We start from the raw sequence: 16,280 nt of genomic DNA on the forward strand, positions 1-16,280 counted from the left end.
GAAATGATATTTTTTTTAAAAATTAATTCCCTCCTTGCTTTTAAAGGAAATTCTTAGGAAGCATGGATCAAAATAGCACATGTCGAATTAAGAACACAGTCTTTGGAGCAGTTTGTAATCCCAGCTCTGCCACTGCTGTTTGCACAGCCTTGAACAAATTACATGGCCTTGTGCAGCTATATCTCCAAGCTTCATTTTCCTCTTCTGTATGAGACTTAAGGTGTATCTCATGGGGTTTTTGCATGACTTAATGATATACCCCATTACATACATAACACAGTGTCTGGGACATAGTAAACAAACAAATGAATAGTAAATTTTAATATTATGTTAATATTAGGTATGTCCTTATTAATCCACTCTTTCGAATAATAATTTCTGCCAAGTTCCTTAGCATACCTTTTCTACCCAAACATATAAAATGCTTCAAAAGGGAAAATAGAACCCCTCAAAACAGGAATATCCAACCCTGATTTTTGCCTGAGGATTAGGGAATCTTTTAGATTTTACTTAACTTGAGTGGGGCTCTTCTTGGTCAGATTGCATCACACATTCTGTTCCACTGAATGTGTCCAGTATTTCCAGCACAGAGATGGAAGACATAAAAGGGAGGACATCCACCCCAAGGCAGCTGCAACCTGCTAATGGCATCATCATATCCAGCCCAAACTGGTCTCTGTATGGGAAGTTCTCCAACTTTAGCTTTCCTTCCTACTTTCCTTTCTTAGGATCGTAAAGATGGTGGCAATGGAGATGATAATGACAATGATGAAGCTGATGGTAATGTTGACGAGGCCAGCTAACATTTATTTAATATTTATTCTGAGCCAGACACTACATGCATTTTGCACATATTATTTCACTTAATCCTCTCAACAGTCATATGAGGTAGGTACTATGACTAGCTCCACTTGACATATAAAAAACCCAAAGTTTAGAGAGGTTAAATAGCATGTCCACTGTCACAGTTAGTCTGGAGCAGAGAGCCAATCTGCAAGCAGATCTGATTCCAGCCAGGGCCTTTATTCTTGACCCCCAGGCTACACCAAGCCCTCTGCAGCTTTCAAGATTGCCTTTAGGGATTAGTGCAGGTCCCACTGCTCTCCTCAGGTTAACTCCACCCAACCCCAAGTTCTAACATCTTTCTGTCAGAGTCATACTACCTGACCTAAAATTTACAGAGACGGTAGAGCAGCAGCTGTGGCAAGTGGTACATCCATCAATAACTTCAGTTTCATTCCCCACAACCCCCAAACGAATTGCCCCTCCTGCATGGCAACAGGCAGGAAACCTAAGGCAGAAAACAACAACAACAACAACAACAACAAAACCCATAGGGAAATCCCCGATACACTTTATGCCCTTTGACCAGTAACTTTCGGCCTCCAACATTCATATACAGTACACAATAATAATTAGACTCACTTTAAAGATGAAGAAATAATAAGGTAAGAGGAATGGTTTGCTCACAGCTACACAACAGGTGGAAATAAAATCGCCAATAAAGCTGAATACGTCCTCTGGAAGTCCTTACTGCCGTATTATTCCGGGCTTCTAATTCCCGTTCGCTCAAACCTCTTTACACTCCAGCAGCACAAAAATGTACCGTGGAACTAGCCTTTCATAGGCTCAGCTCAAAGACTAACAAATCCTAGAGCAGTGAGGGCAGTAAAATAATAAGCTGCCCCTTCAGGATGAATTTCATATTATCTTTTAACCAGACAGTCTAGATTTCTCAGGGCAAGACAAAAATGTCTCCAAACACTTGTCAGCAGTTTTCAGTGGAGGAAAAAATGCAGTTAAAGCACCTCCGGTGAGAACTTTGAGCAGTAAATGTGCTTACATTTAGTTTGTGCAATTTTGATTATGAATTGGATGGTGAGTTGGATCCATGTTCTTGGTTCTTTGCCGGGAGCGCTGGAAATGTAAAAATGTCAGCCACGGGCCATTCCTTTTTTGTTTGTTTAAAGGGAGAATTTAAAAAATCACTTTTTCCACTTCATGGCTCCTTTGGACCAGGGAATAAAAATAGCGATGTCAGCAGGAGCCAAACTTTTTTCTGGAAAAATAAAACGAGAGGGAAAAGAGCCCTCTTCAGACAACAGAAGTCTTGAAGCAGCTGCCTCACAGCAAAAACTCTCATTTCAACCACTTCTTTTGCCCCTTCTCAGAGCATCCTCAAAGAAAGGTGCAGTTTATAAGAAACTCCGTGGCGTGCCCGGCACTGCTAACCCTGCGCCCTTCATACTCCCGAGCCCAGCCACCTGTCAGAACCCAGAGGGCGGCGCGGGAGAGGCGGCACTGGGGTGACTGGAGAGGTTGATCTGGGAAGGGACACTGATGGCTCAGGGCAACCGTGAAGGCTGGGATTCTTGGAGAGGGGCTGGCTGAGCCCAGCGTGCAGGCCATCCGCGCTCAGCTGGCCCACCCCAGCCGCCTTGGGGCCCCGGTGACCCCTGGGTCTCGGACGCGCCCCCGGGACTCCCATAGTCTCGGCCGGCGGAGGCTCCCGGAGCGGCCCCAGCGCCACGCTCCACGGGCCGGGGCCGTGCGGCCGCGAGTGCGCCGCGCTGCGGGGCGCGTCTTACCTGTTGATCTTAAGCGCGAACGCGCGGCGTTCTGAGTTGGGCAGCGTGGCCATCGCGCGCCGGCGGCTCGTCGGCCCCTAGGGTCGCGGGATGCGCACAGCTGGGGCCCCGCGCGGCTCAGAGCCGCTGCAGCGCATGCCGAGCGGGGCGCGAGCCTCATCTGTCAGTCGCCGCTGGAAACTTCCGCATTTGCACCTTCGGGGCTGAAATCACCCGGGGGAGGGCCCAACCTCAGAGCTGCGGCGGCCAGCCTTGCCACCCGGCGCCTGGCCTGACACGCAGAGAGTAGCGCGCGAGGAGGGTGTGGACCACCGCGGAACTGCCTTCCGGATGCTCTGACCGTCAGCGCGCTGTTCCTGAGGCCCTTACCTCAGGCAGAAAGGAGCGCGGGCGGATGACCCGGCGACCACTGAGCGACGCCGGAAACTCCATCTGCCCGAAGCTGAGAGGCTGCCAGGGCCTGTGGGCAAGAGCTGGAAACGCGCGCCTTCCGCCCGCCCCGCAGAATTGGCGAGGTCGGGAAACCAACCCTGGAATTCTTTGCTCTAGGCCTTATTAAGAGTTCACACCATGCTCTAGAGAAGGCAGATTAAATTAAAAAAAAAAGAAAAGAAAAGTTTCAGACTGAGAATTGTACTAAGTCCAGCCCCAAACTCAAGAAAGAAGTAAGAAAAGTTCCAATGCTCACGAGAGTGGAAGTCCGTGTTTACTGGCTTGCTCTAAGTTTTACTATGCTAGAGCACTCTCTGTGCAATGCGTTTGTTTGTCAACTTACCCAAAAAACAAGAAACGGAGATATGTTTGGTTCAAAGCTACACTACTGTCCAATATGGTAGCCACTAACCACATGTGGCTATTAACCACTTAAAATTATGCTTAGTCTGAATTGAGATGTGCTGAGTGTATAAAATACACACAGGATTTTGAAGACAGTACAGAAAAAAATAATGCAAAATATCTTGTCAATGATTTTTATATTTATCACATGTTAAAATGATACTTTGGATGTATTAGGTAAATATTATTAAAGTGAAATTCACTTGTTTGTTCCTCCCTCTTTAAAACGGACACATTAAATAAAATTTAAAATCACATATGTAGATCATTATATTCCTATTGGATAGTGCTGGTCCAATGGAACCTAACTTATGACCTAATATTAAAATACCTGAGAACTGAATTCTGTCTCTTGCCCATGACCTTTCTTTCTCTGGTTTCAGCTGTCTCAGGTAGTTTAGTAACTCTTCAGAACTGGTTAGGTAACTCTCCTGCCCTCTTCATCTATCAATGCCCTTAAGCATAGTATAAGACAAAGGTCTAAGTCTAACAGTATATAGGCTATGAAATGAGATCCAAAGGAAAGAAAGCTCTTAGAAATGTGGAGTTTCTGACCTTCAAAATTCTCCCAGGTATGTTGACTACACTGGAATTTCTAAGCAAACATTTACATAAAAAATACTAAGAGAACAGTTCAATAAGAACTTCTTAAATAGGAACAAATTGATGATTTGTAGAAAAAATGTTTACACTAGAGTCTTCAATCCACTCTGTACTGTCAGCCTTTCAGATGGGCTTCTCTCAGTTTCTGAATGTTTGTGACATACACTCATACAGAGAAAAAATATACTAATGTCCACACAGTGTAATGAGAACATCTCAAATTTTCAGAATTTGCAACCAAGGAAACCTCTTTTGTGTGTGCGTATGGGAAGAATCTTAAAATCTCCCATCTATGTCAGCCCATGCTGCATTTAAATCATTCAACATAGCATTTGGTACCTAACTATGAAAGTAAGGCCAGTATCATTATCTTCTATCCAGTCAATTCCCTGCTTAGAAATGATGGAGAAAGGACTCAAAATTTCCTTAACAGCCTTTTAATAATTCACCATGAATGTGTGATCTACTAATGTGGCAAGTGCCTATTTTTAAACTTTATCTGTTCTTGGGTATAATCACAGATCGCTGGGTAACTTCAAAAATAACTAAGTGCCTTGCTTCCCTTTCTCACTCCCTCCTATTTCCCTCTAAGACTTCTCTCCTCATTGCCCCTCTGTCCAAAGCCTACTCTGGAAGGCCTCCTTCCTTCCTTCCACACCTTATGACGTCTCTTGGCCTTCCTCCTTCTCTGCATCTTTGTGCCATTTGATTTTCTCACCTTCATAAAATTCCTCCCTTGACGTCTATGACAGACATTACATCAATTATCCCAAATTCTCCTGTAGTTTGCCCCAAATCTTCTTCTTACTTCCCCAGAAAACCAATCTCTTTCCTTACATTGCATCTCATTTTTTGCAGCAAACAAGTAACACTTACCTTGTACCAGGGCCTGTTTTAAGCCCTTTACAAATATCAATAGTTAATTAATTAATAACAACCCTTAAGTAATAACATTATCCTCACTTTGCAACTGGGGAAACTGAGGCTCAGAGAGGTTAAGTGACTGGCCCAAGATCACAGACTTGTACAGGACATTTCCAGTCCTACAGTTTTTCCTATCTCCCAGATATTTTCCCTTGAATATCTTTAAACTCCACAATCATGAAACTGAAATGCTCTATCTCCTCTACCCAGCTGTAAGCTTGCCTCCATAATCACCCATTCCTGTTGGGGCACTATTTCCCAGTTGCCAGTTTAAAACTTTAGAGTCATGTACTGGATGGGGAAAACAGGAAATCTGGGTTCTAGCTTCAGGTTTTCAGTGACTGTGTGATCCTGAGCGAGTCACACTCAGTTTGGATCACAGTGTCCTTGGTACTCGAATGACATCATCTGCTCACCTCTTTATAATGTGTCAGCTCTAACTTTTTCCTCTTCTTTACCCTTTAGAACTAATCAGCTACCAAAGCCTGTCATGTATTCTTTATAAATATCTCTCCTTATAAACACCACTCTTCTCACTACTTCCATTCTGGCCCAACTCTTATAAATTAGTGTCTGGATAACAAAAATAAGATTTTAAATGGCTCCTTCTTGTAGTGTCTCCTTATTTCAACTGAATCTGACTCTACTACTGTATTGATTTTACTAAAACATTTGTTTTATCATGTTTCTTCCCTGCTCAATTAACTTTAGTGGCTTCCAATAGCCTCCAGGACCAAATGTGACCTTCTCCTACTGGCTTATGGTGACTTTTCCACTTCATGTAATAACTCTGTCCCTTACCTCTCTGTTGAAGCAAGGAAGATCTCCAACTGGAGAAATCAGTGGTCTTCTTGCCTGAGGGCCTTCTTTACTCATGTCATTCTTCCTACCATCCTCACCAACATCACATCCAGACTCTGCCCATCCTTCAAAGTTTGAGTCCAGTTGTCAACTTTCACCTCTGCGAAAAAGAGTATCTCATTCAGTCTGACTGTGCCCTTTAATTAGTTAAATAGGTCACTACCAGTAAACATAGCCTAGTGGAATGCAAATGGGTGACATTTGCACATTTCTTCCCTTATTTCCCAAAACATTCAAGACCTCCATCAGATTTCATTCAAACGCCACCTTCTATGACCATTTATTTAACATTGTAATGCCCATTTCCCTAATTCTGACCCTTCCTTTGTTTTTCTCCATAGCACTTCTTGCTATCTAACATACTATATATATTATTTATTTGTGTGTTTATTGCCTCATGCTTCTAGAATATAAGTTCCATGAGTGCAGGGATTTTGTTTTATTTGTTACTCTATCTCTATTACCTAGAATAATGCCTGGTACAAAGTCAGTGTTCAATGAGTTCATGTTGCATAAATGAATGAAGAGCTGATCCAGTATTGAACAGAGGGCGACACTCAATACATACTCGTTGAAGTGAACTTGAATGAAAGTGGCCAAGTTCACATTTCTTTCAAAAGGAAATAAAAGCCTTTTTTACTGCTTGAGTTTTTCAGCTGTGCCATTTTATAATATCTTCCAGTCCTGTTTTGGATTTATTTCTTAGGTTGAGAAATCAAACTAACACGTGGATTATTACTAGCAAGTAAATGTCTTTCTATAGTCTTATAATTGAGGACCGAAACAGAAAGATTTCTGTGCTAGTATTTAAAGCCAGCCATAGCTCAGATATTAGAATTTGGAGTTTCTAATTTTCTCCACTTCGTTTCTCATGTTGTCACAAGAAATCCGTAAATATGAAATATATTAGATAGTGACAAGTGCTATGGAGAATAAAAATTAAGAAACTTTCCCTTAATATATATACATTAGTGCCCCTTATCCAGTTTCACTTTCCATGGTTTCAGTTACCCTTGGTCAACCATGGTCTGAAAATGAAATGGAAAGTTCCAGAAATAAACAATTCATAAGTTTTAAATTGCACACTGTTCTGAGTAGCATGATGAAATCTCCTGCTGTCCTGCTCCTTCCCAGCCCAGACGTGAATCATCCCTTTGTCCAGCATATCTGCTCCACAGTCACTTACTTGCCGTCTTGGTTATCATATGCGGTATCACAGTGCTTGTGTTCAAGTAGCCCTTTTTACTTTTTTTACCACAAAGCACAAGAGTAGTGATCTGGCAATCCAGATATGCCAAGAGAAGCCGTAAAGTGCTTCAAGTGAAAAGGTGACAGTTCTCAAATTAATAAGGAAAGAAAAAACATCATATGCTGAGATTGCTAAGATCTATGAATCTTAAGAATGAATCTTCTATCCTTGAAATTGTGAAGAAGGAAAAAGAAATTCATACTGGTTTTGCTATCATACTTCAAACTGCAAAAGTAACAGCCACAGTACATGATAAGTGCTTATAAATATGGAAGGCGTTAAATTTGTGCACTAAGGTATTTTGAGAGCGTTAGCACTCACATAACTTATTACAATATATTGTATGATTGTTCTACTTTATTATTAGTCATTGTTAATCTCATATTGAGCCTAACTTATAAATTAAACTGTATCACAAATATGTGTACTTAGGAAAATATATAGTATATACAGGGTTCAATACTATCTTACAGTTTCAGGCATCCACTGGGGATTTTGGAACATATCCCCTTTGGATAAGGGAGAACTACTGTATACATAAATATTATACATATGTGTGTGTATATATATATCTGTTATATATTTATCTTACTATGTATATTAGCATTTTAAATGTAGGAGTTAGGCTATCTTCTAAGGTAAATGCTGTTTCATATTCAATAGGAATATTCATACCATAGCACGTTTTGTAATTAAAGGACCTTGGATTAATTCATGAATGAATGAATTCCCTCATTATTATTTGTGTGCCTTCCATTAATCCCCCAAACATTTTCCAAGTGGTTCCCATATGTCAGATTCTGAACTAAACGCTATTAGGGGCAAAAGGATTAATAATACTTGTTCCCTGACTTCCCAGAACTCATGGTCTAGGAACAAGATACCTGTTACCAAGGAAAGAAGAGGCTTGAGTTCTACGGGACAATACAGAAATTTTTGCTGCACAAAACTGTGAGAGTGAGGAAGCATAGACAGGAAATGATTTATTCTTGTGGACAGGGTGTTGTCAGAGAAATTGACGCTGAGGAAGAATGACTTTGCTGACCCTGTGACATGGGAACTAGTCTTAAATGACAAGTAAACATTCACTCGATGGAGAAAAGTGCATTCAGGCTATTCTAGGCAGAAGGAGCACTACATGCAAAGGCAGGGATCCAGGAGACACCACTGTGCATGCCAGGGATGAAAACTATGGAGCCCAGGGATGCAGAGTGGAGTGGTGAGAAATGAAGCTCTGAAGGTAGGCAGGACCTGAATGTGAGGACCTTGTTAAAGAATTCAGACTTCATCCCAAAGGCTATGAAAACCACCAAACAGTGACTGCTTTTTCTGTATGTAGGTCATTGTCTCTTGGAGGTTATCTCTTGCCACCTGACAATCCACAATAAGGACTGTCTAGTAGAGTATGGGCACAGGGTGGTAAGGATTATGTCTCCCACATCTGGCACTGCCATCCCTGTCTTCCTCAACCTGAGCATACCCACACAAGACATTAATGAAGAAATAAACAGTTCTTTACAGGAGGACTTAGGCAATTTTCCCAAAGTCATATCGCATAGAGAGAGGGAGGATTTGTTGAGGAGAGAAAGCCAGGTGCTGGTCCTCTGATTTGGTTACTTCTGCTCCTCACTGGAGTACCCCCACATAAGTATCATCCCTGCCTCTTTACCCACTTTCTATCAGTCTACCATCTTCTCCCTAAAGAATCAACGATCCATTCCTTGGTTTATTTTTCTGTTTGGGCAGTTTCCCAGGCATCCACTAAATGTTGTACTCTCTCCTTCCCTTAGTTTCTGCTGTCCCTGCAGAGGGAAAAGTTGAGTTCTGATCTACCTTGGGGTGACTTAGTGGTGGGCTTTTATTTTAGTCTACAGTTGACATTCTTCACATGTAAAATGTGGTTAATAGTGGCACCTCTTCCCAGGATTGTTATAGAGATTAAGTAACATAAAACTCTTCTAGTAAGTGACATATAATTATTCCTGTTATTATCATTAGCCAAAATGTCTACAGAAGCAAATAACTAAAAGTCTAAATGAAAGTAGTTTAATCTCTAAGTTTATTACCCAAATAAACCGAGGAAGGAGCTCTAGACCTAGGTCAGCAACTCAGCAATGCAGTCAAGCAGCCAGGTTCTCTCCATTCCTCCATTCTGCCATCCTCTGCACACCGGCCTTGTCATGTTGGTTGTCCCTCTCAGTGACCTCACGGCTACAAGTTGGCTGGCTCCCATGACTCCGATCGGCCACAGCACACACCAGCATCCCAAGAAGGAAGAAAAAAGGGGGCCAAGGCTTTCACCATGTGAAGTTCTGACTTTCTCAGAAGTCCTCCAGGAAACCTGCCTTTAGTACTCACCAGCTAGAGATGGGTCAGTTGGTGCTCCTTGGCTACAAGGGAAGTGGGGAAATAGTATCCAGAGACAGAAGTAGGTGATCATGTTTGGCTTAGAAGTACTCTAATTTATTCTCCTGAGCTGCCAAAACAAAAGAGGGACACAGGGGAGAGTAGTTATTGGGTAGGCACTAAGGCTGCCACTCTCATTTCATTTCAGTGTAAGTAGGATAATGCCCACAAAGCACAGCGCATACTGCTGGTCATAGAGTACGCTCTCAGAGAGTGTGATTGTGATTCCATCATTATCTGGCATTTGTGTTGCTTTGAAGTCATATAAATTGGATTTTTCCCTACTTTTATTGCAATGTAATTGACATACAGTACTGTACATTTAAGGTATACAATATAATGATTTGACTTACATACATCATGAAATTATTACCACATTAAGGGGAGTGAACATCCATCACCACATAAAGATAAAACATTAAAACTGTTTTTATATGTTTACTATTATTTCCTCATAACAGATTCCCAGAAGTGGAATTTATAAGGTCAAAAGTTATAAACTCCTGCCAAAAATGCCTGCATGAAATCATGAGGGAAAAGTAGACAAACTTAAATTGAGGGACAGTCAACTAAACAACTGCCAGTCTTTAAAAAAATGTCAGTGTCACGAAAGACAAAGAAAGGCTGGGAACTCGTACAGATTAGAAGAGAGTAAACACGGTGAGTATAGGCAATAAGGGACCCTGGAGCGGGTCGTGGATCAGGGAGAGAATACTGTAAATAAAATTACCGGGGCAACCGGCAAAGTCTGCATCCTGACTGTGTATTTGATAATAGCATGGCAGCAAAACCACATTTCCTAAATTTGATACTTGCACAGTGGTCACATAAGAGAATGTCCTTATTCTTAGGAGGTACACGCTGAAGTATTTATGGCAAAGGGCAGAACAGTATGATGTCAGCAACTTAATTTCAGATGGTCATTAATGATGATGACAATGACAAAAATATTAGAAATATTAAAATTTCAAATCATAACAATAAATTAACAAAATAATTAGTCAATCTAGGTGAAGAGGATACAAAAGTGTCTGCTCTGTAAATTTGAAAATTCTTCAAAAAGAAGTTAAAAAAATAAACATTACAAACATAATTTTGGGTTTTGTTAGTTTGTGCCAACTTATCACCAATGTATATGAGAACTTTCCATTATACCTTCACTAATACAAGCATTTATTTTTAATTTTTGCAAGTTTGCTTGGCTAAAAATAAATTTTAAAATATTTTATTTATGTATTTATTAGTTAAAGGAGTTGAATATTTTTCTATGTTATTTCATTACATAGTTGTGTTTTTCTTTTGCGTCTATTTATATCTTGTCCCATTTGCCTATTAAAGCCTTAGAGTTTTTCTTATTGATTTATATCCACCCTTTTAAGTAATATGTTACCAGAGCAGGGTATCTTTCTTTAAGTGACTATGATCTCCCCTACTACCTTGAGCCATTTGGAAAAAAAACAGAAACAGGTAAGTTTATAGGATTTCAGAAATTTTGTTGGCCCCTGAAGCCTGTCAGCACCAGATCAAAGTTATTATGAACTTTTGAAGTGCTTTTATTCCCATTTCAATGTTCTTCTATGTCTTCCACTTCACTTCACCCCATGCCCCATATATTACCGTTAACAATTCACACACCATGACAAGCACCTTCTTTCGGAAGATGGAAGAGCAGGCTGCATGGTGGTTCTTTTGCCTGACTCAGAGGCCCCTCATCCTTGCACACAACTGCCTGGGCAGCACCACAGACTAGATACAATACTATGGCACAGTTTATCTGTGTGATCTCTAGAATTCTTACAACATGGGTGTTGGATTCAGGCACTATGATTGCCATGCCCCCAAACCTATTTCCCACCCACTAACAATTTATGTCTTTTAAGACAGAAGTTCTCAAATTTTGAGAGGATCAGAATTACCTGGAGAACTAAGAACAAACATAGGAGCCCAGATTCATTGAAGTAGAATGCAACATAGACCTCTATAAGTCAGCCAAGGTCTCCAAGTGACTCTGTTATATACCAAAGTTGTTTGAGAGTCACCAAGTAAAATGAAAATATTCCTAAAGGGTGTAAGATTAAAACCTTTTATCAGCTGAAGTTTTAGCTTGGACTATTTTAAAAGTTGAGAAGGACAGCTTGAAGAAATGGCAGATAAAATATAAGTAATCTGTATGAGCAGACATACTAGGAATTTAGGATCCTGATGTGGTTCTCTTTCCAGGACCAGGTCATTGTTCAGCAATAAACTTTTTAAAAACTGAGTATACTTACAAAAATTATGACTCACTATGTTGCACACCTAAAACATATAATACTGTACAACCAATTATATAACTCGATAAAAAATTAAAAATTATTTAAAATATAAAAACTGAATATATTAATGTAAATGCTCATGTAACCCATTCCCAATGAGTGTATGGCTGGTAAATGGAATCAAAGCACATCTTTATTATGGTTTCCCACTGCCTCTTCAAAGTGCACTCAGTGCAAATAATCTTTGTCAGTCTCATATGGGAACACGGGCAGGCCCTGTGACTTTTCTCTTACTCTTAGGTCAAAGTTCTTTTTGCAAACATAGTTTCAAGCCTGAGACCAGAATATCTAGCCCAAGATATTGATCAAAACTCCACCTTACCTTTAATGGCAAATACTCTCCCAGCTGGGGTGTGCTTCAACCTGGCATCCTGCAGTAGCAAAAGAGGGGAAGGATGCATGGTTGGTTTCTTCTCTCCACTTTGTGCCACTTCTCTTTTCTCCCACCCCAGGTGGTTAGGCAGTTTCTAACTGCTTGGGGTTGGAGGAATGATGAGATAAGGAGGCTCTTACTATTCAAAGCTGACTGTTTTCTTTGGGGCTAACTTAGGTCCTTTGGAAGATTGTTCTCCTGGAGATTTCTTTCCTCTAGGTCATTTTACCTGGTTGTGCATTTCTATTCCAAGTGTTCAAAGGTGACTCCTTTGCAGCTCCTCTCTAATTTCCCACTGTAGAGTCCCTCACTTTCTAAGTGATCCTACTTGACAGGACTCCAGATGACTTTTGGTTGGATCTTTTCCATGTGGCCCACATCTGATTCATTGAAATTGCTCACAAACTCCTTGTCTTGACAATCCTGGCTGATCCCAACACAACCTCTAATTTGTGCCCCAGGCCATTTAACATCTTTGGTCAGGAGTCAGGCAGCATACTTGTGTCTCCCAGCTGCAATTAAATTGTCATTTTCAAGTTCTGAAATGTGTCTTAGAAGACTTGGAAGGAAGTGGCAGCCCTCCCTCATTTATGTCCTCTGTCCCCCTAAACAGAAATGGGAACTCTACTTGGCAAATTCTTCTTAAAAAAAAAAACAAACTCAAACAAACAAACAAACAAAAAACTGCAGAAATCCAAGAGTCATGGAAACAGTTCTCAGAATTTCCTTAGTAATTTCTGCATATACTGGTCTGGTTTTGGAATATCTTATTTTGTTGTATTCATTTATTCCAGTGAAACTTACATTTCAACATTTTGTTACTGTAGTTTTAGATATCCCACCATTAAGCCCCATTTAGGAAGGCCATAGTTCAGGGTATAATCGCCCTATATTAGGAGCTCTTGGAGACTGGAGTAGGTTATTTGAAAATGCTACTGTTGATGCGTCATTCCACTAGTAATTTTTTTCAATGTATAATATACATAGAGATGAGTACACAATGATAAATGTGCAAAACAAACACATCCATGTAAAAATCACCCAGCTCAAGAAAGAATATTATTAGCTTCCAAAAGCTCCCATCCTACCCTTTTCTAGGTGAGTTCCCACAAGGGCAACTGATATCTTATTAACACCATAGATCAGTTTTATCTGCTTCTGAAGTTTGTGTAAGTGGAACATTTCTGTCTGGTCAACATTTTGTTTGTGGATTCATCCATATTGTTGCCTTTAGTTGGAAATGATTCTCATTACTGTGTGGCCTTGGTATGAATATATCTGGACAACTAACATTTGATCAATGACTCTCTTCCCTCAAGGGTAGCTCAAAGGTTGACGGTGGCCTCCCCAGATCTTCCCCGATTCCACATGGAATCCGTGGGAGGACTCTCAAGTCACTCTAAAGGCTTGTATTGGGTATCAAGACAAAACAGCTGAAGTCTTTGCAATTTTTAAAAGGCTGTGTAAAAGGTTAGGTTCATCCAGGGAAAGAGTTTATTATTTCTCCCCATTCTTTGTATTTTATCTCATCAATCTGCTCTTCTAATTTGGCTAATTTTGAATCATAGACTGAGCTGGAAAGCCATGTCTTCTAAGAAACATTTTGCATAAATTCTGATAACAGTTGTATGAATTTCTGTTTCCTCAGGAATTATGATAAGAAGTTTATCACATTGACCTCAAGAAAAATGGCAACAGATCCTTTCACAGTAACAATTGGAGATCAAAAATACTTTTCACATTAGTCCTTGCATTTTACTTTATAATTATGTAATGGGATTTTTTTTTCCCCAATTAGAACAGAAGGCTTCAAAGCATGACAAACTTTTGTCTGAGATAAGATGGCCTTTCAGTTTATATATAAATTAAAATTCACATTTTAAAATTCCACAATGAAATTCAAGAAATATTTTGAAAACTTGTCAGCATTTACTTCATGGATTAACATCCACACTACAGTTTTAATTGTGGGAGTTCAAATATTATCTGTATTCTGAATGGTAAATCAAAAGCACTAAAGACTTGTCTTTTCTGAAATCCTGTTTGACAAATGTTCAACTATCATTAGAACATTATTTTAAATGAGAAAAAATTTTCACTCAGACTGAGGTGTATGTATAACTTCATTCATTAACAAAATATTTAATGAGCACCTGCTACGTGCCCAGCATTGCACTAGGCTATAGACATGTCACGTGAATAAGACGGCTATTGCCACTGCCCTCAGGAGCCCACAGTTTAGTGTAGCTGAGAGATAGATAAGGAAACAGATCATTTCTAGACAGGGTACTCACTGGTTTAATAGAACAAACAGGATTCTGTATTTGTTGCAGGAGCACAGAAAAGGCACCAAATCGATCCTCAAAAAGTCATGGAATCTTTCCCAAGGAAGTGATGTGTGAAGTGTGTAAGAAGGTACCCTGATACAGTTAGAAGGGTGGTCTAGCCATTTTGAAAGGCTGAAGCAATGGGGTGCCATTCACTGACATAGGGCATATAGAATAAGAATTAGACTGGAAAAAGAAAAGGGAACATAATTAAATGATCTGGGAACATGAAAATGAAAACTCAACAAGCCCAGGAAGAAATAATCATTAAGACAGCATAGTGGAGTGAAAGGGGATCAGGACTCAGGCTGACTTGGATTTAAACCCCTGCTTCACAACTTAATAGATGTGTGACGCAGACCAAACTCTTTAACATTTCAGAGCCTCAAGTTCCCACTGTGCAAAATGGGGATAATAGCATGGACATTATGGAGTTATAGGGAGGATTAAATGGGACAATGCATGTAAAAATGCCTCACTCAGTGCCTGGTACATACTGAACACTCAAAAATTGGAGGCTTTGTTATTTTGGAAGAAAATCAGGGGTGGAGGGAGGATTTATGCTCTCTACTAAAGCCAGGAAGATAAGTTTTGCAAGATTCCTTTGCTAGAGTCAAAGCCACTAGAATTAGAATTTCCTTTTCAATTGACAAGTGAACCATAAAAGTGAATGAACACATGGCTGCTCAAACAAAAGCATGCGTTGGAGTTGTAATCTCCATTCCATGGACACAGTTGTTGACCAGATACATAGAGTGAGGATGGCCACTAGCAAAATTATAAAGCAGGCCTGTTTGTCTTCAAACCCTCTTGAGCCAGTTTTTAGTTCCCTTGTAAAAATGCAAAATTGACTTCTGAATTTGGTGAGCCACTGAATATACGCATTTACTTTGGCATTCTCTTGAAACCCAGTAAAATGACAGTAAAGGAATTGCTTTTTAAGACAGAAACCTACAATGACAGTGAGATTAGGATGGAAGACAAGAACAATGAGATTTTGGAATTTAGAAACCATATAGACAAGAGGTATCCAATTTAATAGACCTGAGAAAGATTATCCCTTAACTTGCCTTGGAAAAAGCTGGAAAGTACCTGATTACATCACAGACCTCCTCAAATGCTGGGAATAGCAGGTACTTTCAGAAATAGGGATAAAGATGGTGTTAAAAACAGAAAAATCGGTTTGTGAGTCTGTTTAAGAAGTGGTTAGATACCTTGATCCTTTATCCAACCCTGTATAGCCAGATAACTGTCCCTCTCCTAGCCTGGATAAGCTAAAACAGAGAATAACTTTCTAGGGAACACTTGGCAAATTTGGGGATGAGATTCAGTAATGTAGACAGAAACATTTATGGAAATATTTATAACACAATACAATCCCAAGTCTTTTACCTCTGTTCTAATTTCAGAGCTCTGGAGATTGGAATGTTCTTCTCTGGGGTATCTGACCACCTGGAGAGGAAAGAAATCAAGAGTGCCCCCAAGTAAATGGCCCAGCCAGATGATTCGAAACTGAAGCTGACAGTCAACAAAGCTCACCCAAGGGATCAGAAACTCAAAAATGTTTTTTTAGTACCTCCCTCCTAAACTTGAGTAGATTATCAGACATCTAAGGAAAACCAACTTGAAAGATAGAGATCAAAAGAGACAAACAAACAAACAAAAAAGTAACTTGGAAGAAACCAAGCCTATGATGGGATCAGAAAACTACTATTAATATCCACAGCAGGATGAGAGATGATATTGCACCCATGCAATAAGAATATTACGTTATTTTTAAAAGGAATATTAAGGGAA

The 16,280-nt window shown here is 40.0% G+C and overlaps 1 protein-coding gene across 3 annotated transcripts in view; it reads right to left on the reverse strand.

Moving 5' to 3' along the window:
• Positions 1-16,280, reverse strand: part of DOCK8 (dedicator of cytokinesis 8) — a 223,889-nt gene that overhangs the window by 197,499 nt on the left and 10,110 nt on the right. The window contains exons 4-6 of one of the 3 annotated variants that reach the window (XM_010967902.3): positions 12,106-12,154; positions 9,421-9,538; positions 5,754-5,913 (exon numbers count right to left, since the gene is read on the reverse strand). Coding sequence is in view for 1 of the 3 variants with exons in the window: in XM_074361655.1 (XP_074217756.1) it covers positions 2,589-2,641 (53 nt within the window). In the remaining 2 variants the exon portion in view is untranslated. Of the gene's footprint in view, positions 1-1,425; positions 1,644-2,588; positions 3,069-5,753; positions 5,914-9,420; positions 9,539-12,105; positions 12,155-16,280 lie in introns of those variants that run through there. The other 2 variants (XM_074361655.1, XM_045504974.2) reach the window with 2 other exon arrangements.

Source organism: Camelus bactrianus, chromosome 4, assembly GCF_048773025.1.
Source record: "Camelus bactrianus isolate YW-2024 breed Bactrian camel chromosome 4, ASM4877302v1, whole genome shotgun sequence".
NCBI classification, from domain to species: domain Eukaryota; kingdom Metazoa; phylum Chordata; class Mammalia; order Artiodactyla; family Camelidae; genus Camelus; species Camelus bactrianus.